Source organism: Choloepus didactylus, chromosome 16 (genome assembly GCF_015220235.1).
Source record: "Choloepus didactylus isolate mChoDid1 chromosome 16, mChoDid1.pri, whole genome shotgun sequence".
Classification (NCBI taxonomy): Eukaryota; Metazoa; Chordata; class Mammalia; order Pilosa; family Megalonychidae; genus Choloepus; species Choloepus didactylus.
Window position 1 is genome coordinate 46,543,499 of NC_051322.1, and position 27,471 is coordinate 46,570,969.

The 27,471-nt window shown below is 35.4% G+C and overlaps 1 protein-coding gene across 8 annotated transcripts in view; it reads left to right on the forward strand.

The window, feature by feature from the left end:
• Nucleotides 1-27,471, forward strand: part of NOL4 (nucleolar protein 4) — a 422,358-nt gene that overhangs the window by 328,325 nt on the left and 66,562 nt on the right. For 4 of the 8 annotated variants that reach the window (XM_037806256.1, XM_037806261.1, XM_037806262.1 and 1 more), the window contains exons 7-9: nucleotides 6,049-6,228; nucleotides 6,929-7,120; nucleotides 26,038-26,151. In XM_037806256.1, the coding sequence (XP_037662184.1) occupies nucleotides 6,049-6,228; nucleotides 6,929-7,120; nucleotides 26,038-26,151 (486 nt within the window). The remainder of the gene's footprint in view (nucleotides 1-6,048; nucleotides 6,229-6,928; nucleotides 7,121-26,037; nucleotides 26,152-27,471) is intronic. The other 4 variants (XM_037806264.1, XM_037806259.1, XM_037806258.1 and 1 more) reach the window with 3 other exon arrangements.

Consider the following 27,471-nt stretch of genomic DNA (forward strand, 5'->3'; position numbering starts at 1 on the left):
TTACCCACGATTTTCTTCTTGCTTGCCTTTGTGCTCTAACTGTTCTTTAACATTTGGTTCAACTTATTCTAGACCTTTAACATAGCTTCTGTTTAGCTGAACAGAATTTTTTCAGCTCTTATTTCTCTGCTTCTTTCCCAGCATATATGGAATGATTTTTGAAGTTGCCCTTTTTTGTGCAGTTGTTTCATTCCCAGGAAAAACCTCTTCCCCCTTCCTTCTCAGGGAAAGTTGAGCTGCTGGATTTTTGGTTTTGTTTTGTTTTTTGCCTTCATATGTTTTTAACTTTCCTTTCATTACCTCTAGCAACTTTTACCTGGAGGGCTGATTCTGGGAGGAGGTTCTCCCAAGAGAGGATCTACCCCAGTGAGTTTTTCTTATGAAGCTGGTATAGATCAGTATCAAGGTTCCCTGGGGAGGAGACCCAGCAGGGTGCCAGTCTTTCCTGTGACGCTTCCTGATTCTGTGCTTTTTCTGTCCTGCCCAGCAGATGGCACTCTCAGCCCACCGATCTCCACAGTCCTAGGATGGTACTGTGTCTTTAATTCTCAGCTGATCTCACCCCTTCCAGGGTTGTGTTTGCAATTGTGGCTGTGGTCGGGGACAGGAAGGGTGTTGCTATTTGGGGTCTGAGATCTTTAAATAACAGCTGCTCCCTGTGCTAGACCTTGTCCTTGCCCTATTTCTCATGGAGGAGCCACTTTTCAGCCCTCTATTCCTTGTAGGCTGGAAAAGTTACAGGACTCCAAAGCAACCACACTTCTACCCCTGCTAGAACATGTTTGAGACAGGCTGGGCTCCAGTTTTTGTAGGTTGAAACTGTTGCTTATACCCAGCCTCTGGGGTCTAAATTCTCTGAATGACAGTCACCACTTGTGCTGGGCCCTGCACCCACCCACCCCTTTCTTAGGGAAGATCCACCCTTTAGGGAACTGTCTCCCATTCAACCCTACTTCTATCCCTGCCTGGGGCAGGGCTGGAAATGGAGAATGCCATTTTAATGGGTGCATCTTCACTGCAATTTACCAGTCTCACATTTCTACAATGTGCATTTGGTCTCTGAAGTGTCCCAAACAGTTGTTTCAGACAGTTCCTAGCTATTTACTAGCTGCTAGGAGGATGGACTAAATCCTTCAACTCCCTGTGCCACCATCTTACTCATCCTATAGAATGCTTTCAATCAGTGTTATGATTAGAGATATGCACAACATATCATGGGAGCTTGGATTCCTGGCACTGAATTCATGTGATTCTTCCCATACTTTGGCATAATGAGAAAATTAGGTTTCTCCTTTATATCCCTTGGCTGCATACATCAGAAATCACCCCAAAAACCCAGCTGTATCTCATGTCAAGCACTGTAGCATTTCTATCTGAGCCATCCTATGTTTTGACCATTTGTAAGAAAATAAGTTAAGCTTCTTCCCAATGGTGATTTTTCAAGGTCCAGAGATGGCAATTCTGTAAGGGTGGGAAGTGTGAGAAAAATTCACATGTATTCTCAAGAAGGTCCGTTGCTATGGAGTACCACTTGCTATCTCAGGAGAAACAAATGGAATATATAATGAAGGCAAAAATCTACCCTTGTTCACGCTAACCAATATCTGTCTTTTGAGGATAAGCAGGTATGGCATTTTCTATTGGACCTAAGTTGTGATTCTTTTATTTATATATATATATATATAAATTTTATCTAGTCTGATAAGATTAGATAAAAACAAAATAATTGTTTATAAAATGAAGACTTCTAAGGCAAGGTCATCCAAAGGACATATTAAGGTAGAGGCAGATTTATGAGATAACTGCCATAGTTTATATGGATTAGATGGCCTATAATAATTTTATTGCTTGATCTATGATACTACACCAATACCCCCACTTTCTTTCATTTTCAAAGAACAAATGGTTTTATAAAGGGAAACCACAAGCAGTCATCAACATGTTGAATGTCATCTCAACATAGAATTTCTTTGATGCTGTGAGGGATATATGTTGATCCCTCTCAGTAACTTGAGGTAAAATGCAAATTATCAAGAAAATTTGCATGAAAAATTGAGGCAATGGTAGTGTTTAATTCCTTGTCAAATGTCATAGTACATTAAGACACTATTTAGGAGAAGATTGAAGGGGATTGAGGGAAAAGTGAGAATCTTTGTGGAAATTGAACTTAATATCATTATCCGTGAATAATACATCTTAAACAATAAGGAAACAATACTCCCAGCTGAAAAGCAGAATTCAAAGTTATAAAAGTTCAGTTAGCATTCTGAGAGGAAAAGCAATTTTTCTGAAAACAATGGTCATACATTAGATTTAGATACTGAGTATTCTCATATATGCAAGATAGGGCTGTTATTACCTTGAGTCATTGGTCTATAAATATTTCCTGATTCCAAATTGTAAAAAGTGGCTGGATATATCCAACACATGTATACTGACAGAATGAAGTAGCCCAGCATTTTTTAATCCATGTAATTGTATTATGACATTGTTCACATATTGCATGTTTCTACCTAAATATACAACATGGTATACTTTTCAAACCTATAGAATATTTGCCTTGTTACACCTTATTAGGTAATTCCATTTGGCTAATGAGGTTAATTGTAGAAATATGCTATTTAAAAATTAACTTCACTGTTAATACACAATAATCTATTCTAGTTCTGTTGTCATTCTTATGATTATATAGTTATACCTTAAGATATTATATAGGTTTATACATTAAGGAATGCTACCCATATGTTGTCATTGCATTTTTTGAGGAATTTTTGCACACTGTCAGTTACAATTTCCTATTGTAAAGTTCATCAGATTGTATTTTACTTTAATAGATATGAGGATGGCTGTTGCTTTGTACGGAGATATTATTCTCCATTTAATTGGGCCATCTGTGTATCTCAATTATCGTGTATGAGAACTTGGTTATTAATTAATTTGGCTTTGTAATGGTTTATCGACCATTGAAGGTTCAGTTGCAAGTAACTAAAATCCAAGTCAAACTTCAGAAAAAATTAAAAAGGAGGATATGTATGATATCACGCAATTGAAGGGACCAAGGTTGATTTAATGCTTGAATGATGTTATTATGCCTATGTTGCTCTGCTCTGCTGGATTCCACTTGATTTTGGTCTCAAGCTCTCCCAACCCAGAGGTAAAGTTCAGGCAGCACGTCTAGGGAAGGGAAGGTTGGTGTCCATAGGATTGGGAGTTTCACTTGGTGGAGCAGGAACTGTTTCTGAAAGGAAAAGATGCCACATAACAAAGTTTTAGAAGATACAACATTAGGGCCACCGATAGTTGTTCTTGGACCCAATTATCAATATTAGTGAAAATTGGCTTTGTTGGCTTTCATCTTCTTTTATGCATTCTTTTTATACTTTGGAATCCATTCAAATTCTGAAACTCCATATTCTCATTGTTTCTGCTCCTTCCGTTGGCCCCTACTCTGCAACCCCATGTAGTTCCACCCTCTCGGTGATGAATGGATGGCCTCTGGTTAGCGTCTAGCTCCCCAACTTCTCTAAGTTTCTAGGGTTAGCCCAGTCAGTTAAACTTGCTGGCTTTAATTTATAATATGGGTATATAAATATATTAACAATTTGTTATAATTATCTCTATAATTAATGCATTAAATCATTTATAATATTGATCCAGCACTATCAATTCTGCTCTGAAGTTATGTGGATGTGAAAGTTCTGTGTAAGTTGAACACAGCACATGAATACAAAACAATAGTAAATAGCTTCCATCCCAAACAAAACATGTCTTCCATTAGATGAGCTTGTGATTTGATGATTTAACATTTGAGAAATGAATTCACAGTTAGCTGTTAAATGATGATATGGGTTTAATGTCTTATTGTAAAGACGCTTCTATTTTAAAAGTTGGCATCAGGAAATAAGATATCTTAGGAATTAATTCCTACTGATGTTATAATGATAGTCTCCTAAGTGGTCCTCCTTTAAAGATTCATAGATTCCAGAACTAGACTGCATGGGTTCAAATCCTGACTTCTTCAATTTACTAGCTACATGACCTTGGGAAAGTTACTTAACCAGTTCATTGTAAAGGAAATGTGTTATATACGTAATGAGCTGAGAACAGTGCCTGACCTATAATTGGTGCTCAGTACACAACTGTTGAATGAATTTTGCCCTGTGGCACAATATCTTAGTGCAGTGCCTAAAGTAGAGTGATACTCCATAAAGTTTAGTTTGTCCTAGGAAGGAATGACTGACATTCAGATAGATACTGGAAGTTAGAGCAAGAGTTTTAAAAAATTAGTGCTCCTCTATGTTGTCTTAAACATTGTTTCTTCATTGTTGTTCATTAATATATATTTTATTGCAAGATAAAGTTGCCTTCTATGAATCTTTTTTATTCAGTAAATCAATTTACTCAACAGAAACAAATAAGCAAAACTAAATGTGAAGCAACAATAAATTCTTTATATCATATATAGAAATTTTACAGTAAGTGATAGTACTTATTACTAAAGGTTTATAAATTGCAATATACTGTTCTGTAGGAAAAATCTAAATAATGCATCCAATTTCTTTAGGTAGAGGAAACTTTATGTAAATGTTAATATGAAAACAAGTGATTTCACCTAAACCAGCAAATTGTTTATGATCTTCATTCAGTAGTACACACACATGCACACACACAGTGAAAGAAGAAATGTATATAATCTGTATTAAGGAGAAAACCTCCTCATTCTACCTCTCTTAGCTCCAGACAGACATAGGTCAAATACTAATTGTACCATTATCTAGGTGAGAAGTAGTTGTCTAGCCTTTGTTAAACTGTTTCTCACGTGTAGGATTGGGAGGATAATACCCCTTCATGGGGTTGCTGTGAAGATTATAGGAACAGACGCAAGTAAGGTGGTTCTTTGCAGTAATTTCCCTGCTCTGTTTTTCTCCCCTACTTTTCTTCTTTACTATGGTATTCAAGATCTCAGGCAATAACTTTTACATAACTGAATAAATATATGCATAGAATATTCCTCTTCAAACTCACCTACATCTTAGTTTAGTATCTTATCAAAAGCTGTGGTGATTGCTGGCCATTGTGGTGACCCCCACGGGATTATAAAAATTTGAATATTGTGATGCTACAAACTGCTGAGTCAAGCTGCTTATCACACCCTACTTCTCGGTCACTTCTCCCAAACTAACTCTGGAATCAGCCCAAGAGGTTGTAGCAGCAAACAATTTGAATGCATATAACACCAAAATGAAAAAATAAAAAATCCAAGTTGGTTTACTTCCTATTGGAATGACCCCACCTATGTATACATGTACTTACACATACTGGACCTCTAAGAAGGACATCAACTGTATATATTTGAAAATGAATGATTTTTAAATTTTCAAAACTAATTTTTATGTTGTAACATGTCACTGTTAATTTTTCTTTTCTTAAATTTCTCATGTTCTTTGTGTAAGTTTTAGAATATAAATGCACTGATTAAGAGATGATTAGAAGAAAACTGTTCTTTTTTTCCTAAACCAAAGTCAGATGCCATCTTAAGACTCACAATTTATAAATTGATTTTAAAGTATGTTGTATTATAAATACTGTAAAACACCACTTACACAATATTTTCCACAATTCTTGTTGGGCAAGTTGAACATATCCATCCCTCAGTACCCTTATCTGTTTAAAGAATAATAGACTGACCAAGCTCCGAGGTCATTTCCGTTTCTAAGAATATGTGATTCTGTAATTCTCTTGCAAAGTTACTAGTTTTGTAGTTTGTTTTTAAGAATATGGATATCGGGTGGAAACAGTAATTGCTCTAGAACAGTGAAATTCAATAGAGCTTCCAACAATGATATGGCTATCGAGCTCTTGACATGTGAACAGGACTGAGGAACTGAATTTTTAATTTCACTAATTTGTTGTGATTTAAGTTAAAAGAGCCACAGATCAGAGTTATCAACTTACAGATTTTTGAGAAGTGGTTTGAAAAAAATACAGCATAACATTTATTATCTGGTACAAGGAGTTTAACAGCAGCAATTTCCCCTTCCTTTTCAGTCTCCTGCACATAGTTACTCAAGCTATGACTCTGGCAAAAATGAGAGTGTAGACAGAGGTGCGGAGGACCTGTCACTCACCAGGGGCGACGAGGACGAAGACGACCACGATGACCATGAGGACTCTGAGAAGGTCAATGAAACAGACGGAGTTGAAGCTGAGAGGCTGAAGGCTTTTAATGTGAGTCTTGCCACACTCCCACTGTGGTTTAATTTTTACCACTTCACTTTCATGTCGTTGCTTGTTGGTAAATGTGGATATTTTAGAAACATGTTTGCTTAATTTACAGAAGGATTTTTAAAGTACACGAAACAATCTTTGCCAACCAGACACCAGAAATGCTGTGTTTTGTTTAGAATTTTAAAGCCAAATGTGAGCTGAGAACTGGAGTTGTATTGTGTGAGTATGCATGTTTACCTAGTGGATGAAGGGGGCCTCAGCTTATTCATCGGAAGAGTACGCCCACCATCAGTTATTTCTTTTGCTTTCCCCAGCTTATCTAATTATGCATGACAAAAGAGACAACTTTGTTTTCAGAAATTAGTTCACGTGTGCAGTGTAGCAATGTAGCAGTCACATTTATCATTGATAGAGAATTTTATGGGTGCTTAATTGTCACAGTCTGCTGTTATTTCCTGATTTTTTTCTGCACAATGGTCTATTCTTTTCTGTTTGTCTGTCTGTCTCTTTCTATTTTTTATCCAACCTTTTAGAAAGTCTTTAAAGAGTGTTTGCTTAAAATCTCTGGCTTTCCATTGCAAAGTTCTCCAGTGCATAAACCACAAAAGACTATTTTCCTATCGGGAATCAAGACAGGAAGCTAGGAACAGAAGAGAGCAGACCTCCAAACCCTTCTCCTCTGTCTCCCTCTTGCCAACAGATGTTTGTCAGGCTGTTTGTAGATGAAAACTTGGACCGAATGGTCCCAATCTCTAAGCAGCCCAAAGAAAAGATCCAGGCTATCATTGACTCATGCAGGCGACAATTCCCTGAGTATCAAGAGCGTGCCAGAAAACGTATACGTACTTACCTCAAGTCCTGCAGGCGGATGAAAAGAAGTGGTTTTGAGATGGTGAGTTTCGAACTAAAACACAGCCCTAGATTCCATCCAAATCCCCACATGTAAACCATGACACTATTCTTTTTTCATCTTAGTGTCTTTTTTTATTTTTTTCCATATTGTCAGGTCAAAGGGGGTTTTGTTTGCTTGTTTGGGTTTTTTTTTCCCCTTCTCCTTTTTCATCTTCCTGAAGTCTCTCTCCCCTTTGTTGAATTACTAAGGAATACCTTGTGAAACCAGTGCTCACAGGTCCGTATGGTGCCATGTCACAGGAAATGAAGGTGATATGGGTGAAAACTAGTGAGAACCAGCATCTCATTCGTGTTTGTTTACTCTTTGTCACTACTGAAGTGGGGATGAGGTTAAGTCTTGAACTGAAGGACCAGTTGTTGCTTTAGATGGCACGTGAGAATGGCTTTCTTGGGGACAAAGGGAAATGGATGGAATCATCTAATAATGATGAATAGCAAGCCTTGAAAAATCAGGGAATGGACATCCTCATGTGAAAAATAAGGTTTTGTCATACTTGGTATGTTTACTCATTTGCTTGTGGATGGTAATGTAAGCTTTGTTATTCAGCTAGTCTTTATAGACAGATGAGATTATGCTGATTTTAGATGACTTTATGGAGGGAAAATTAGATAATGTTTATTCTGTTTCATCTTGTTGTAATTGCTACACCCAGAAATAGTGCATACATTTAGGTTGGTTTTTTTTTTTTTTTTCATTTTTATTTTTTACATATGTGAGCAAAATGCATTAGCAGTTTTCTGAAACCTTTTTGTTTTTTTTCTGTTCTTATCTGGAAGGCTCCATAAAAGCCAAAACTATTAATGTTTGGGAGCCATGCCTTCTAATTTATTAGGGAATGATGAAGTAGAGGTTGGGTTAGATAGGTTTCAGGAAGTGTGTCATATATGAGAAATAAGTTTGCAGATGTAAAATCCTGTGAAATGAAAGACAAAAGTAACATCCACTATTATCACTTATTCTAGTTTGACTTATAAATCATCTTTGATGGTTTTGAAAGGAAAAATAACTGTTTATGAAAGAAAGGCACTCTGTCTAAGTGGGTATAGACATAGGCTCTTGCCCCAGAGAGCTTGGTTTTGAGTTCTGGCCAGCCACTTTCTGGCTGTGTGATGTGGACAAATTACTTAACCTTCCTGTGCTTTGGAATCCTCCTCTGGACATAAATCCAAATCTGTGGAACTTTGCTGTGAATTATGTAAGTTACCACCTGTAAAGCTCTGAAAGTCATTCCTGGAAGATAATAGGCACAGTAAACCTCAAAGCTGAAAATATTTGTGAACTTAATATTTTTAATTAATATTAATGTTATTTATATAGTCATTTGAAATAAGTTTCCCAAAAAATTTGTATTATACAATTGCAGAAATCTTGGCTGATGCAAACCACAATTAGTGGTACATAAATGTTTAAAAATAAAAATGGCGTAGCCATGCCTAGCCAAACTAAATTATGACATGAGAGTGTAAGAGAGGAGAGATTGCTTTAAGAAATAAAGCTGTTTTCCCAATTACTGAATTATCTCTGGACTATCATCATCTATGGAGTAGGAGACAGATGACAAAAAGAATATCTAAACAAGCATTGACATAATAACAAAAAGGATATCATCCATCAAGATTTTTATTTTCAAAGCATCTAATATTCCCTGATCTTTGAATGTTAGAGATTATTTTGATAAAATTGATCTTAGTTTTCATGCTATAAAATTTTTACATTAACATTCTTTAAGAAAAAAATCCTCTCTGTGTAGAATTCTTAACTTCTCTAAGGAATACTTAAGACACTTATAGTTTTTTTATTATTATTATTAATTGCATTTGTTCACCATTTGGTATAAGCCTTGTGGTATGCATAGAGTGGGGCAAAAAGTTGACAAATACAGAGTTAAGGAGTTTTACAAACTAATATTGAAGGAAATATGGTGTATAGAAATACACCCTATTTAATACCTATTTAATAAGGAGAAATACAGGACATGTCTTACCTGTTAATTAGGAAAGTGTAACATATACCCTGATCTTTGTTTGTTGAGGGGACCAGTTGTGTGCAATGAAATGCTCAAGTAATAATGCCTCATGTAATTAAATAGATGACATGGATGAAAATTGATCTTGTAATTTAACATATTTTTATTCTGTACATTACTCAGTAATCTACCTACTGGAAATAAATCCACTATTGAGTCAACACTTGGAATCTTGATTTGTTTTATATATTCCTCCTTTGCCATAGAGTGTGGGGAAGTATTGTGTACCATTGTGCGTAGAACAGTAAGGAAAGGTAGGATTAGAGTAATTACAACGAAATTTTCCATTGTCCACAATTTTAAGATGTGATAAGATAAAATCCAAAATTTTTAATTGAATCAACATTAAGCAAAAATCCTTCTATCATTTTTTGTGTAGGTAGACATGAAAAAAGTGTATCATTTTCAGTATGTGATTGTTTTTATAAGCACATTTTTTCTACAACAGTAAGAAAACAAGGCAACCTAAAGTTTTACTAAATTTGTAAAATGGAAATGAAAGTAGTCTTATTTAGTGGGGAATTCTGTGTTATGTTCAAGCAGCATTCAAGAAGTTTGCTCTTTCAGTTACGGAGGGCCTGTAAGCGAGAAGACTTGAAGTATATGCTTCGTACTGACTTTAAGAAATTCAAAGAAATAGTCTCATAGGAATGGTTGACTATAAATGGGCATGTTTCATAAAAAATAAATCTAATAGACCTCAAGAACCCAGTGAATTAAGCAGTCATTAAATTAATCAGTAGACAAATATTCCAAGTTGCCTAATGATTTTATTGTAGGTTACTTCATCTTCCTGTCTGAAGAATATTTATAGTTCCAGAAAAGAAATGAATTTCTCCAAGGTGTCCTGCTCTTAATTTCAATAACCCCAGGAATCAGTGCCTCCACAAGAACAAATATTGAACAAGGAGGAACTGTTTCAATCAAGTATTTCAAAAATGCAGAGTCACGTATAGCATACAGGGAAGGCAGGAGGAAGAGGATGGTAAATTACGGTAAATGTGATTAAACTGCTCTCTCCCTGTGGTGGTTACTGGTCCCATCCCCCAGTCTCATGGCAGGCAGCAGTGGAGGTCAGCCCCTGACCCAGATTGCTGGTGCCAGAAAGAAACAAAGAAATCAACTTCCCCACGATTTGGTGTGGGCACGGGCTGATCAGTGAGCACACCTTTTGAATAGCTACTTCAGGTCACTACAGTTGGGGGCTCTGAGGACAGACATGGTTCCAACCTGCCACAGACAGAAGCAGCAGAGAAGACTTAAAGATGGGACACTTCCTCAGAGCTGCAGAGGACAGATGAAGGGCTGCAGTTGCTGGGCAGGTCAAGAAAATACAGGTTTGGGGAGCCATGGAAGAAGCTCCTGGAACCCTTCCTGGCCCCTCTCTCATCCCCCTCTCCAGGGCAGTTTGCAACCTGCTGGTGCTCCCTTTGTTGGTCCCTGGCCTTGTTCTGGCTGGGAAAGACTGACTCGGGAAACTCCTCTCCAGTGTGCACCTGAACCCCTTCCTCCCAAATTTGCCCTCTAGGCAAAAGCAGCTTGAGACAAAGCAAGCAGTATAAGAAACAATTGAGGCTGATGGCCCAGGGCAAAGGCTTACCTGCTTTAGGTCCTGCACTGGAACACCTGGGAGAGAGAGAAGATCTGTCTCCTGGGAAGCGAAGGGACTTTCAAACTCCTATAAACAGAGGAACCACAAAGACCATTAGCAATCACAGGCCCAGAAAAGACAGAGAGGACTAGACACTTTGCATTGGCCTAGGACAGAACTTCTTCATAGAAGAGCTGATACTCAAAATCTATGTCATATCACCAGCTGGTTACAAACTCAATAAACAGACATCTCAGGGAATAAATCCAAGAGTTAACATTTTAAAATACTAGAATGTACAGTGTGCAACAAAAGATGATAAAGAAACGGAATGATGCATCGTCCATCCAAAGAAACAGGATAAAAATCCAGAAAGCATCAGTGGAGAAGACCAGACTGTGGACATACCAGGCAAAGCCTTTAAAAAATGATCTTCAGTATGCTCAAGGAGATGAAGGAAAATACAGAGAAAGAACTAAAGGGTATCCAGAAAACAATGAGTGAGCAATGTGAGAATCTCAGTGAAGAGACAGAACTTTTAAAAAGGAACCAAACAAAATTATGGGAATTGAAGACCACAAGAACTGAAATGAAAAATGTCCAGGATGGTTTCAACAGCAGATTAGAGCTGGCAGATGAAGTGAAGGCAATTGAAATGAGTCAGGCTGAGAAGCAGAAAGAAAAAGAATTATAAAAAGAGAAAATAGCATAAGAGACCTTTGGGACATCTGAAAGTATACCAAAATATGCATTATGGGATTCTCAGAGAAGAAAGAAAGGGCTGAAGAAATAAATGACAGAGAACTTCCCAAACTTAGCTAAAGACATGAATATACACATCTAAGAATCCCAGAGAACACAAAATAGGATAAAAATCAGGAAAAATATGCAGCAGAGAAGACTTAAAGGCAGGACCCTTCCTCTTTCCAAATGCAAAATACAAGGAGAGAGTTCTAAATGTTGCAAGAGAAAAGCAACATATTGGGTACAAGGATGACCCAATTAAGTGCCAATTTCTTATCAGAAACCACTGAGACAAGCAGGCAGAGGGTTGAAATATTTAATGTACTGAAAGAAGACAATTGCCCAAATGAATTTTATATTCAACAAGACTTTCTTTCAAAAATGAGGGTGAGATTAAGATCTTCCCAGATAAAAGCTGAGGGCATTCATCATTAGAACTACCATACAAATAATTCTAAAGGGAATTCTTCAGACTGTAAAGAAAGGACACTAGACAGTGGTTCAAAGTGGCATAAAGAAGTGAAGACTTCCAGTAAAGGTAACCATTTTGGTAATTATAAATGCCAGCATTATTTATGTGTATTGTTTGGTGTGTACCTCCACTTCTTATTTTCTATAGGGACTAAAATGTAAATTCATAAATAGAAATGAAAAATATATGGTTTTGAGAACACAAAGTACACAGATATAATTTCTAACAAGTACAAAAAAGGTGGGGCTGTGGAAGGGTATAGGAGCAGTGTATGTGTATGCTGTTGAAGTCAAGTTGGTATCAAATCAAATATGATTGTTAAATATTTAAGATGTTAAATTTCAACCACATGGTAACCACAAAGAAATTATCAGAAAAATGTATCCAGATACAAATGAGAAGGGACTCAATATGGTACAATACAAAAAAAAAAAAAAAAACACAAATATGAAAGAAGGCATTGATGGAAGAATTGAGGGACAAAAAGGTATAAGACTTACAAAGTCTAAATAGAAAAATGGCAGAGGAAAGTTCTGCATTATCAGTAATAACTTTAAATGTAAATGGATTAAAGTGTCCAGTCAACCATTAGAGATTGGTAGAGAGAATAAAAATCATGGCCCAACTATATGCTATCTACAAGAGACTCACCTTAATTTCAAACATGTACATAGGTTGAAAGTGAAAGGAGGGAAAAAATATATACCATGCAAGTAATAACCAAAAGAGAGCTGGGATAGCTATAGTAATATCAAATAAAGTAGACTTTAAGTCAAAAACAGTTATGAGGGACAAACAAGGTCACTAGTTACTGATAAAGGGATCAATTCAACAAGAAGATGTAACAATTATAAAATATATGTACCTAACAGAAGAGCTCCAAAATACATGAAGCAAATACTGACAGATTTGAAGGGAGAAATATATGGCTCTACTTTAATAAAGGAGACTTTAATATACCACTTTCAAGAATGGATAGAACATTTAGACAGAAGATCAATAAGGAAATATAGGAATTAAATGATACTTTAAACCAACTGGAACTAAAAAACATATATGGAACACTTCACCCAGCAACAACAGAATAAAATTCTTCTCGAGTGCACATGGATCATTCCGCAGGGTAGACTATATCTTAGGTCACAAAATAAGTCTTAATAAATTCAAAAATACTGAAATCCATTTCAAGTATCTTATCAAACCACAATGGAAAGAAGTTAGAAATAAATAGAGGGACAACTGGAAAATTCACAAATATGTGGAAATTAAACTATCTTCTTAAAACAATGGGTTTAGTAAATCATGTGGGAAATTAAGAAATATCTTGAGTTGAATGAAAATACCACATTTCATGATTTAAGGGATGCAGCATCACTGTGGCAGTGCTGAGATAGAAATTGATATCTCTCAATGCTTACATCAAAAAAACAAGAAAGATTTCAAATAAGGACCTAACCCCAAAACTGGAAGAAATAGAAAAAGAAGAACAAAGTAAACCCAAAGCAAGCAGACCACGAGAGCAAAAATTAGAGGAGAGATAAATGAAATGGATAATTAAAAACAAAAAAAAAGCAATAGTGAGAATCAGCAAATCCAAAAGTTGGTTCTTTGAAAAGATCAATAAAATCAAGAGACTTTTAGCTAGAATGATGAAGAAAAAATGGAGAGATCACAAATAACTGAAAACCTACCTGAAAAGGTTGACATTACTACAAACCCAGCTGATATAAAAAGTACTATAAAAGGATCCTATGAACAACAGTATGCCAACAAATTAGGCAACCTATATGAAGTGGACAAATTCCTAGAAACTCCCTACACTGACTCAAGAAGAAATAAAATATCTTGAAAAACCAATAACTAGTAAAGAGATTGAATCAGTCATCAAAATCTCCCAAAAAATAAAAGCCCAGGACCAGATGGCATCACAGGAGAATTCTATCAAGCATTCCAAGAAGACTTAACTCCAATCCTGCTCCAACTATTCCAAAAAATTGAAGAGGAGAGAACACTCCCTAATTTATACTATAAGGCCAACATCACCCTCATATCAAAGCCAGGTAAATATACCATGAGAAAAGAAAATTACAGAATAATATTTCTTGTGAATATAGATGAAAAATCGTTTGCAAAATACTCACAAACCAAATCCAACAGCAAATTAAAACAATTATACACCTTGATCAAGTGGAATTTATCCCAGGTATGCAGGATTGGTTCAACATAAGAAAATCAATCAATGTAATATATCTGTGCCAGTTTGAGTGTATTGTGTCCCCCAAATGCCATTATCTTTGTGGTCTTGTGTGGGGCAGAAGTTTTGGTGCTGGTTGGATTTGCTTGGAGTGTGCCCCACCCAGCTGTCAGTGATAATTTTGATGAGATGTTCCCATGGAGGCGTGGCCCCGCCCATTCAGGGTGGGCCTTGATCGGTGGAGCTATATAAATAAGCTGACTCGGGGGGGAGGAAACTGAGTGCAGCTGGGAGTGATGTTTTGAAGAGAAGCAAGCTTGCTAGAAAGGAACTTCCTGGGAGAAAGCCGTTTTGAGGCCGGAGCTTTGGAGCAGATGCCAGCTGCCTTCCAAGCTAGCAGAGGTTTTCCGGACGCCATTGGCCATCCTCTGGTGAAGGTACCCGATTGCTGAGGTGTTACCTTGGACGCTTTGTGGCCTTAAGACTGTAACTGTGTAGTGAAATAAACCCCCGTTTTATAAAAGCCTGTCCATCTCTGGTGTTTTGCATTCTGCAGCATTAGCAAACTAAGACAATATCACATTGTCAGAATGAAGGGAAAAATAAATGGTCATCTCAATTGATCCAGAATAGACACCAGAAAACCCAGTACCCCTTCTTGATAAAAACACTTAGAGAACTAGGAATAGAAAGGAACTTCCTCAACATGATAAAGGGCTTATATTGAAATCTCAAAACTAAAATCATACTTAATAGAGAAATAGTGAAAGCTTTCCATCTAAGATCAGGAACAAAACACGAATGACCACTGTCACCACTGTTATTCAACTTTGGTGAATATAATGGAAGTTCTAGCTGGAGAAATTAGGCAAGAAAAAGATATAAAAGGTATCCAAATTGGAAAGGAAGAAGTAAAAATTTCCCTATTTGCAGATGACATGACCCTATAAACAGAAAATCCTGAAAAACAAATACACAACAAAGCTCCTAGAGGTTATAAATAAATTCAGCAAAATGGTGGGTACAAGCCAACACCCAAAAATGAGTCATGTTTCTATATACTAGTAATGAATAATCACAGAAGAAATAAGGAGAAAAATCCTAACCACAGTTATAAATGACCTTTACACTAGAAAACTTACAAACATAGCTACAAGAAATCAAAGAAGACCTAAATAAATGGAAAATTCTGTTTTCATGGATTTGAAGAGCAATTATTAATATGATGTTAATTCTACCCAAAATGATTTAAAGATTCAACATGATCCCAAAAAATTCCAACAATATTCTTTGCAGAAATGGAAAAGCCAATCATCAAATTTATATAGATACCATCTTGAAAAAGAGCAAATTTGGAGGACTCACATTTCCTTATCTTACAACTTATTACAAAGCCACAGGAATCAAAATAGACTGATACTTGCACAAGGACAGATACACAGATCAATGTAATCAAGTTGAGAGCTCAGAAATCAATCCTCATATTTATGGCCAACTGATTTTTGACAAGGGGCAAAGAACAATCAATTGGGAAAGAATAGTCTCTTCAACAAACGGTTCTCAGAAAACTGGATCTCTGTTTGCAAAAGAATGAATTTGGACCCCCCTTCCTTACACCATAGACAAAAATCAACTCAAAATAGACCAAAGACTTAAGTATAAGAGCCAGAACTATAAAACTTCTAGAAGAAAACATGGGGAAGCATCTTCAGGGCTTTTGTTAAGCAATGGTTTCTTAGACTTCACATCCAAAGCACAAACAACAATAAACAAACAGATAAATGGGACTTCATCAAAATGAAAAACTGTTGTGCAAAAGACTTTATCATCAAAATAAAACAACAACCTATAAATGGGAGAAAATATTTGGAAACCCCATATCCAATAAAGGATTACTATACAAGATATATTTAAAAGGATTACTATACAAAATATATTTAAAAACCTTCAACTGAACAACCAAAAGTCAAACACCTATATAAAAAATGGGCAACAACTTGAACAGACATTTCTCTAAAGAAAAGATACAAATGGCCAAAAATCATATGAAAATGTGCTCTGCATTATTAGCCATTAGGGAAATGCAAATCAAAAACTGCAATGAGTTACCATTTCATACTTATTAGAAGGGCTGCTATTAAAAAAACACACACAAAGAAAATTACAAGTGTTGAAGAGGATGTGGAGAAATAGGAACACTCCTTCATTATTGGTGGGAATTCAGAATGGCACAGCCACTGCTGAAAACAGTTTGGCAGTTCCTTAGAAAGTTCAGTTTAGAATTAGCATATGATTCAGCAATTCCACTTTTAGGAATATATCCAAAATTTTGGAAGCAGGAACTAGAACAGATATTTTCACACTGATGTTCGTAGTGGCATTATTCACAATTGCCAAAAAATGGAAGTAACCCAAGAATAGATAAAAATGTTGTATATGTCCAATGGAATATTATTCAGCTGTAAAAAGGAATGAAGTCTTGATACATGCAACAACATGGATGAACCCTGAAGACATCATGTTGAGTGAAATAAGCCAGACACAAAAGGAGAACTATTGTATGATCTCACTGATTTGAAACAATTAGAATAAGCAAACTCATAGAGTCAGAATCTAGAATATAGTTTACCAGGAGATGAGTTGGTGATAGGGAATAGGGAGTTAAAGCTTAAAATATACAGTGTTTCTATTTGAAATGATGGAAGTGTTTTGGTAATGGATGGTGATGATGGTAGTATAACATTGTGAATGTAATTAACAGCACTGAATTATATATTTAAGTGCAATTAAAAGGAGGAAATTTTGGATTGTACATATGTTACCAGAATGAAAATATTTTTTTAAATGATGGAACTGTACAATACGAATAGTGAACCCTAAGTTAAAGCATGTACTAGAGTTAGTCCAACTATAAAAACATGCTTTCATCAACTGTAGCAAATGTACCACACTGATACAAGGTGATACTAATATGGTGGTATATGGGAATCCTGTATTTTATACATGATTATTCTGTAATCCCACAACTTTTCTATCAGAAATATAAACAACCCTTCATATAAGATCTCAGTAAAATATTTTATAATGCTTATGTAGTTATCCTTCATATTATTCTTCATATAAGGTGAGTGCAGCTAGGCAGGTTTCTCTCTTTGTGAATATTTAACTTAACTGATGCTAATCAGAAAACACATTTCATTTGAATTCCATGTGTACTATTTGTACCAACTCCTGCCCTCTTATATGTGTCCTCTACCCTACCCTAGGATACTTTCATTCCATCCTCTAAGTTCTTTTTTTTTTCCCCACAGTATTTATTTTTAAATACATCCTATTATATCCACATCAATAATTTTGATAGCTTATATATTGTGAAGAATATAGCCAAAATATTTGCTGGAATTACTCATCATTGCAATCTTTTGGTTTGGGCAGTATGGTAACCTGACCCTCATGGAATCCACATCCCTTACTTACCTACCCCAGCATCCCACTACAAAAACATAAAAATTCTGAGTAAAATGTAACAATTTTTAAACAATAGCTGAGCTCAACAGAAAGAAAATGAAATTCTCAGGTACCAGAAATGAATAAGCAGCTTATATCCCGAGCAGTAAAATCTTAATTGATGCGGGTAACAACCTAGGAAATGTAGGTTACTTGTATAGAAATAGCAAATGTAGGTTCAAAGGTATCAGGGCAAGTTCTGAATGCCCCCTCGAGTTCAGGAGATGTGGTTTTTGGATCATGACCAAGAAGGAACATGAACTGAGAACTGCATATAAGCTGGGACCCTGGAAGAGCTACTCAAATGAGAATTAGAAACATTCAAATACAACTCCCAGAAATGAAAACTAAAGGCAATGTAAGCAATGAAATTAAAACCTTTACTGGATGGGCTAAATGGAAGTTAAGATTCAGCCGAAGAGAAAAATTGTAAACGGGAAATTAGAATTATGGAAATTATCCACAGGGAGCAAGGGGAGAAAAGGAAATATGAGAAAGGAGAAATGAATATATATATAGATCCAATAAGCATTTCATAGGTTAGAATGAGGAAAAGGTGATGACTAAGAAGTTTTCAGAGCATAATGAAACCAAGAATCCTAAGAACAGAAATAGACCATTCCTGAGAAGTATGAATAAAAATAAATCCATACATGGGTACCTCATAGTAAAACCACAGGAGACCAAAGACATTCTTAACTGCTACCAGGAAGAAACAGCAGATCCTCCAAAAGGAAAACAAAACAAAACAATTAGACTGAGCACACTTCTCTTCCCCTTAATAATAGATGTCAGAAGATAATCTTCAAAAAATTTTAGGAAAAAATACTTTATAAATTAATGCCCAGCTAAACTCTACTTCTGGAATGAGGATGAAGGAGATATTTCAGACAACTACTGAGGCTACTACTCACAGACTGTCATTGGATGAACTAAAATGTATTCTAGGAAGAAGGAACTGAATCCAGAAGGAAACCATGAAAAATTAACAGCCTTGGTGAGCAACCTGGTTGTATAGTCAGTGGATCTTGCTTCTTTTCTCTGCTTCACCAGTTGTTACATCTTGATCTTTTGTCTTTCAGCTTTACTATTTTCATTAAAAAAAAAAAAAAACCCAATAGCACTTAGATTACAGATGACAACTATGAACACTTGCAATGCACCTGGCACATCTGAGGAAAATTTATAAAATGCAATTTAATCTGAAATTGAATTCTACAGTTTCCTTCCCTGGGAAACTCTTCCTCACTGCTGCGATTTGTTGAACAACTTGCACAACTGAATCAAAAGTCTTTAACTATTAAACTTCATGTCTAACAACAGCTACAAATCCTCTCTCTTCTGTATGCAAATTGTATTTTGCAGTACATCTTTTGTAGTTTTATTTTATCCTATCTTATATTACTGTTATTTATTTATGGGCCTTAGGTTCCTAATAAGTTATATTCCTTGAGTACTATACTTCTTAATTTGTCTATCTCTGTCACCCACGATGTCTTACGTAGTAGTTAATTGCTCATAAAGCTGCTCAGCACATGTTCAAGTCAGTTGAAATGAAATTGTTGAATGAGTAAGTGAGCAAATGAATAGACATTTACTAATCTGCTACTTGATGGTGGAAATTAGTTGGAGATAAGCTAATGTCCATTATGTACTGGTATGTGAGGTATTTCACAGTTATCCTGCAATTCATATTTCAATTTTATAAGTTACTGCTAACTGAAAATCTAGCGTAAGGTATTTTAAATCTATAGGGATAATTTTTCCCCAAGGAAGACAGTTACGTAACATTTAATTCTTTTTTTTTTCCCCACTCTTGAAACAGCTTTTGAATATTTTATCTACTTGGCAATTAGTGTGACTAGTGATATTAATTATGTGAATGGAATTGATATATAGTTTTAGGTTTCACAAGTAAACTATTAAGAAAATAGATGCCATGATCCATAATATTTATGAGTATATATAATCACTTTATTCATAATTTAAAAGATGTTTCCTAGTGAAGATTAAAATGGTCACATAGCTAAAAATAGAAAAATACTGTTTTAGTTTACCTTCTGTCCTTATCAGAACTATTGCCAGATGGATATTAATGATATTAGCTAAACTGGGCCTCTAAGTGTCAACTATAAAAGACATTAATTTCACATGCATCTGTGATAGATCATTATTAAAAGCCAGTAATGTTCTAAAGTTAAAGCCAAGACATAGACTGTTAATTACTAAATGAAATATTTATGATCAAAGCCTAGAAGAAGATTAATTAGCTCATAGTCCATTTTTCTTAAAAAGACATTTTCAAACTCCTCTTTACCTAGTCAAGAAAATTTTTTCCAGTAACTGGTAAATCCAAGGATTCCCATACAGCTAGATCCCTTGGCTCAGCTGTTAGAGATTTGCCATTCTACCATTTCATAATTATGCTTCTCTTGTGTTTTGGTTTATCTGGTAGGAAACTGTTGCATCATCAGCTCTATGCGTCCGTTCTTATAACTCACAACCCAAAAGCTCTCTTCCAACTCCAGCTCTAAGTTCCCATAAAAGGACTATGACTGTTAGGGTCCTCTTTTCACCTGTTGCATCAGTTACTGGGAAAAAAGGGATGATCTCTGATTATTGTCCATGAGTAAGTCATGTTGCCAGGGTCATGTCAGTGAGACATTTAGTGTATTATTTCCAAGAAAACCATAGGGGATGGCGTAGGGACAGTTGAACTACTATTTTAGTCCATATCTACAACCCTCATCTCAAATTTTGGATTGTATGTTTCAGAATCCAGAACTTCTCAGATTACATATTCTGTTTATTGCATAACATTCACAGCTGGAGAAGCATCCCATATGCAAATGTATTGTTATTTCTCTAACAAAACATAGGGCTATTTTCAGGAAGTAAGATAAAGACTATTTTTTTCACATGTCAGTTTTTGCTGCCAACTGAGTTTGCCCCAAGACCTTGAAAAATGTTTCGGTTTATACAATATTAGGATTTCTGAATTGTTGATAAAAAGTCATAGAATTGCAATAAGCATACTTTATAACACCTCTATACACTACATGCTAGGCGTCATACTAGATTGTAAAAATAAACTCTGAGATGGCAGGGGAGTATTGATACTTTTTATCTCTGTATCCCTGGACTTGGCACAGTTCCTGACACATAGCAAGTGTTCATTAAATATAGTTGTTGAATGAATAAATGAACATATTAGTGAATTTATGTATGTTATTTCCTGGAATTCTAACATCTACCCTCATGAAATGGGAATCATTTTCCTATACATAATTTACTGACTGAATGTACCTTAAATTAAGCATTTATGAAAGGAAATAATAATCCCTGGGAGGATAAATGTGGTTCAGCCCAACTCAGTTTGCTAAACTGTCTCTTTATTCCACTGATGTCTACGAATGAAGCTGCCTTAGGAAAGGAAACTTTCTACATGGCCCTGTAATGATTACTTCTTTAGGTGTAAATATACCGTTTGGGGCAAATAGAGTGTATGTACCATTCAAGCTTTAGGAGGCAAATCTTAATTTAGGACTCAAGCCAGTCTCTGATTATTGAATCATTTACTTTAATACTGTTATAATTTTGCTAACAATCTAGGGTGGATATCACAGTTGCTCCTAATATGGCCCTAATATTTGATTAAGTCTGTACTTAAACATTAGAGTCTAGAGAGCTTCACCACTTAAACTCATGAATAGAACCTTAGTTTCTTGATTTTTTTTTTAACTTTCTTATAATTTTAAAAATCTGCAGCATCTTAAATGTGCAGAACTTCAGTCCAAAATTGTCTGGTTTATAGTATTAAGACCAAAGGATTAAAGGTTGTGTGTGGTGGTGGAAATTTTGCATGCAGACATAAGGAAAGACACATTTACATTGTGCCAACAGCAATCACATCTTAAGTCCCCAATTAAAATGTGACTTTAAACTCCAAAGGCTCATTGTGACAGTTTAGCCATCTGTTAAATGACACAATCAACACTGATTTGAGGATAGATAATTATTACAATAGGAATAATGCTGGGGAAAGATCATCTAAGAACCCAGTTGAGAATGACAGCTAATTATGAACAAATAATTAGTGAGGGGTTGTTAGCATTATCTTATATCCAGGGAAAGAAAGAAGTAGCACATCTTCCCATCCTAGGTGTACATCATTTAGAGTGTGTGATCATATAACTATTTTAATCATTATTTTAAAATCATCTTTTCAGATAGGTACCAAAAAGTATATTTACTGAGCTATTTTCAACCAGAAGTGTTTTTTCCATCTATTACCTACTGATTCCTTTGCACTTGATTTTTTTTTGTCAAAATATTCTTATCTCAAGTTATAGCATGGACGCTTTTGTGTTTTATGACTACTTTGCTGAAGTAAGAAGGAATCTTCAGCACTTGTCCCTGGTGAAATCCAGGACTGTAGCGCTCAACATACTTCATTAATTACCTACCAAGGAGGCTCCAAAAGCAGTGTTAGAATAATCTCTCAACTCTCAAATGTAGTGCAGGACAGGAAAAAAAACAGAAGGTGATTCACAGAGCCCATACTAAATAATACTTTTGCATTTTTCCATGATATAATTGTTTTCAGAAGGAGGAAATCTTTTTAATTTCTTCATTATCATGTCATAAGTACTTATGAGCTTAGATAGGTAAATAGATAGAAGCAAAGCCAAGTAGGGAAAAGAAAAGACTTTCATATTTACTGTGTTACAACCAGGCACAGCAGAATTGAGCTCTGTGTAGATTTGGGAGTCTGTATTTATTGGCTCATCCTTATCACAACCAAAAGGATTTTTAGCAGGATTGCCTCACAGTAGAGAAAGAAGCTCTCTGCCTGCCTCCCACATTCTCATTTTAGGCACAAAAATAAGCTTTATGATGTTCATGTACAGTAATTTCTTGGTATTTCTGGCTTTTCCAACATTAAAATGATGTGAATTTAGACTGCACATTTGTGGCAAAACCTAGGTGGATTGCCTTTTTATTTTTGTGCCACTAACAAAGAATTGTTTTTAAAAATCATTAGGGAAATGGAATTTTAACCACTTTAAGAAGAGGACAGTTTTAGGGGGATCCTACTATATTCTTTGCTGAAATGGAGAATGAGGTGAGCTGCAAATGAATTCTTCTGCACTGGAATGTACAGTTTTAAGAGCTCCAGTTTTTTGGGGTTTTTTTTGTTTTAACCTCTTTGAGCCCCTTAGTTATAAAGTGTACTATCAGACTTAGGTTAGAATTTAGATGTTTCCACAAATGTAGCTATGTGGTCTTGGGAAAGTTGTATAATTTCTCTGAACTTCAATGCCCTCTTCTCTAAATATGAATAATATAGCTTACTTTTTATCATAGGGTTGTTTGGAAGATTAGATCATGAATCTAAGCTTTTCCTCTTAATACCTGCACATTCTAAGCATTCAATGTGAGTTCACTGTTAATATTTATCTAAAATTTCAATTAGGATGGTATTGATTTCCATTAGGAGGTACATATTTTATTATGTATTCATGATATAGAAAATTATTAGAAAAATATTTCTTAAACTGTAATTTGGGTTTTATTAATTCATCCTGCTCTTCTCTCCCATGAGCATGATTCAATTTTATTGTGATAATATATACATTTAAAGGGCTGTCCTTGATCTGCTCATTTTTTAATTAAGAACAACAGTTTGTATGTAAGGACTTTTTCAAGAATATTATGTAAAAGTACCAAATGTAAAACAAACTCAGGAGAAGACCTGAGAATTGAAAGACATGAAACCCAAGTTTTAGGTTTAGCATTGTCCATTTGTCTTTTGGTAAATTACTTCCTCTATCTGGGTTTCAGTTTCTTCAAATTTTGGAGGAAAAATGAGCTGGATGATTTCTACAACCATTTACTGTTATCAAATTATGATTCTGCAATAAACGAGAACAGCTCTTTTTAATGTATACTATTTAACTATCGGCAACATCGAATTATATCTTTTTCCACTCACTAGGAAAGAGTACATAATTGCTATTCATGTTGATTTTTTCCAAAATTTTGAAATCTTAAATGCATTTCTGCTCAGTGAGGGCACTGTTCTTGTTTCAGAGAAGACCAATTGAAAATGGCCGGGAAGATCCAGCTCCCCCTATAATTTCTGCCCTTCTCCTCCTGAAGGAAATTACAGTACATGAATTATCATGCATATCAACTTTTGCCAGTGTAGCAAAAGTAGTTTCCCACTTTATTTTTTACACACATTAAAAAGTTATTTGAAAAGAAATGAATAATTTTAATTAAAGGGATATTTTACATTGTAGTCTCCCTGTCAACAAACTTTTAAGTGTTTAAGAAACTTGTGTGTGTGTTACTATGATTTAGTCAATCAGCTTAATTAAATTCTGTAGCTTTATATATGCCTAACTTGGAATGGAGATACCTGGTAAAGAGAGACAAATAGAGGTAACAAAGAACAGAAATACACCTTTCTGAATTCCACGTAGCTGTCAATAACTGGATCATAAAAAGTGACGCTGATGTTGTATCTAGATTTTGTGAGTTCTGTCCCTGGAACCAGATGAAGGGTCTAATAATTTAGTCTTAAAAAGATCTTCACTCTCTCTCATAATTTAATAATGCAATCTACAATCAAATATTTTTATTTTTTCTCAATAGAAAGTTGTAATGCTTTCCATTTTTCATATACCAACTTTGCCTTAAAATAATTCAACTGAGGATATCAATAAATACCTATTTCGCATGTGGTTTAGATTATAATTTTGAACCATGCTGTGTCCATCTTTGAAATGAGAAAACAATATGAATTTTATAACTTAAAAAAAAAAAATTAAAGGTTTAGTTCATTTGACCCTTTGTTGCCAAAGCAGAGTCCTGGCTTTCTAATTTTCTTATCAAAATCCTTCTCCTATATTTTTCCCTGTCACCCCCCTGGCCTTTTTCTTCCTTCCTTTTGTAAAAATTACATTGTAAACATCCTAATGATCTCCAAAATATGAGTAGAGTCACTTTATTGTCAAAGCTGTCTAACCATCCTTTCAGAAATCTCACAGGGTTGGCAGGCGAAAACTATATTCTACATTTCCCACCTTTTGCCTACAAAGGGTACTGTAGAGGCGAAAGCACTGAGGAAGTCTGCTCAGACAGTTGCAGAAATTGCTTCCTAGTTCATGTGAAGTCAGAGCCTCATCTTTTTCTACGCTACTCAAATTCCACTGTCTAAATTTAACCAGTCTAGACCATTGTTTGAACCTTAAGCCCTGTAGTTCAATTTACTAAAGCACATTTTACATGCCAGAGTTAGCAAAATGAATCAAATACCATAAAGGCATGTTCAAAAATTTAAAAGGTCTCTATTAGTTTGGAGGCTTCTAATAATGGCATCCATACATATTTTGAACTGGGGCTTTGCCACTATGCATACTAGCTTCAAAAAGGATACCTTTATTTTGTGATTTCGTATTATTTTGCAATCTCGCCTATTTCTTATCATTTGCTTATCTTAATTAAAAATCTGTTCAATAGCATATAGTTTAGTTAGATGATTTTGCATCTAATTATGGGAAAAACAAAACAAATGGAAAACTTTTCTATGAATGTCACAAATGTTATGGAAATTCACAAACAGTTTGAGTTCACTAGGAGCTTAGTTGGGGAATTAACTGATTTCTGTGTGGGCTACATAGAAGATGGATTCCAACATGTACCTATTACACTAATTCTAGAAAAAAAGAAACAAAACATGTTTATGCACACACACAGACACCCTCTTCACATCTAAAACATCAAAATTTTGGTATATCACAATTGCTCTAGGACTGGCAGTTTGTAGGCATTTTTTTTTCCCCAGCATTCTAATCACATCAATTGTATTAGACTGAAAATACATAATATTTAATATTAAGACTGATCCTGCCTAAGTGTTTTTTTCAATTATGTTTCAGTCCTGTCACTTGTTTGTGCTTTAAGTTTAAAAGTATTGTCATTTGTTATAAAAAATTAAAGGACTTGTTTTATTTGCATAATCCAGTCAGCAATTTTGTCACCGCCAGTTCAAACTTCAGCTTAATAGCACTGACTGAATCCTTGCAACAGTGGAGCTATGGGGATGAATGATGGATCTGTGTAGCTATTAGAGCTTTTCCCTTTAACTAGCTTTCATTTTTCATCTTTACAATTTCCATTTCCACCTTCTACTGAAATGAGTGCAATTGAAAGAAATGGATACTCCTGTACGTGCTGACGGTCCTGGGAGCTCTTCTGAGAATAGCTTTGGTCTGTTAATGATACTGTTAGTAATTGGTTCATGTTTCTTTCTCTCTCTCTTTTTTTATTTTTTTTATTTTTTATTTTTTTTTAGTCTCGACCTATTCCTTCCCACCTTACTTCAGCAGTTGCAGAGAGTATCTTGGCTTCAGCCTGTGAGAGTGAGAGTAGAAATGCTGCCAAGAGGATGCGACTGGATAGACAACAGGTACTAAGGAGCCTTGGAGTCTGGGGTGCACCAGCCATAGCAAGTGGCGGTTAATTTAATTTGATTTCTATGGAAGAGCAAAAACACTCAGTGGATTTTAAGTGCACAGAGATAATTTTTATATCTTAATGGTATGAATTTAAATTTGAGAAATGCATGCTTATGTGACAAATGGAGATTGAACAACAAATTTGCTGCGGTGAGAAATGGACAATTGTAAAATTAACGAGTTAGTCTTCAAATTGGATACTAAACAGAATGCTAAGTACTTATTTAAAAAAGAGGTTCTAACTAATCATTTCCAATAGTTTTGTATATCAATCTGATCTTTCATGCTAATTTTGGATGAAACTGAAACTCTTTAATTTCCTCTGGTCCACTGCCAAATGACAATTATGCTAGGAGTGGTGAAAGTGTAACCCGACTTTGGAAGTTTAAAAGCCTTAAAATGGAGATATAATGTTATGACAATCCATGTCCTTGGCAAGCTTTCTTCCTCATTAATTAATCATATATTTTATGCCCATTATGTGTCATTTTTCTGTACGTCTCCTTATAAAGGTGTGTGTCTGCAAGGTGTGGACGTATGTACTTTTTGTCATTGTTCACTCAGTTTCCCTTTGTGTTATCTGTATCTGTCTCTCACCCTTCTCATATTTTGGAATGTTGTTTTCTTTTTACGTTTCCTTTCTATCCCTCTTTGTTAATTATCTATAGTAAGGAACTAAATGAGAATATTACATGGTATACATAAAAATATGCTGTATTGTGATTTTTACATTATTTTTACAATAAATGAAATAGATGTGTCACATTTCTAATTGTGGTTGGGATGAGTGGAGGCTAAATTAAGTTAGTCCAGTTTCTTTTTTTCCTGTAAGCCACTGGGCTTCCAAGGAAAAAGAAGAAACTTTTTTTCCATTTCAGACTTGGAATATTTCAAAATGTTTCAGAATGGCATTAGCTTTTATTGACATGCATTCGTTATTAAAATGTTATATGCTAAAATACCAGGAAGATGGAGGAATAAGGAGAGAGAAAACCTACTCTTTAACCAAAAAAACCTAGAGAACAGGCAGAAACTCAAAAGCAGCAGTTCTTGGGCTACCAGGGAAGGACCACTGCAACATTCAAGGACGAGCTGGACGAAGAAAGAAACTGCAGTGAGTGACTGGACTTGGCCAAGGCTCCCGGCGGCCCCATACCCTACCAGAGGCCAACAGCTTCACCTCAGCCCGGTTCTCCCCCCGCTGGCTGCTGTGATTTGGAGAGAGAAGAAGGCCTCCCCTGGGAACAGAGGGGGACACAGAACAGTTCCGA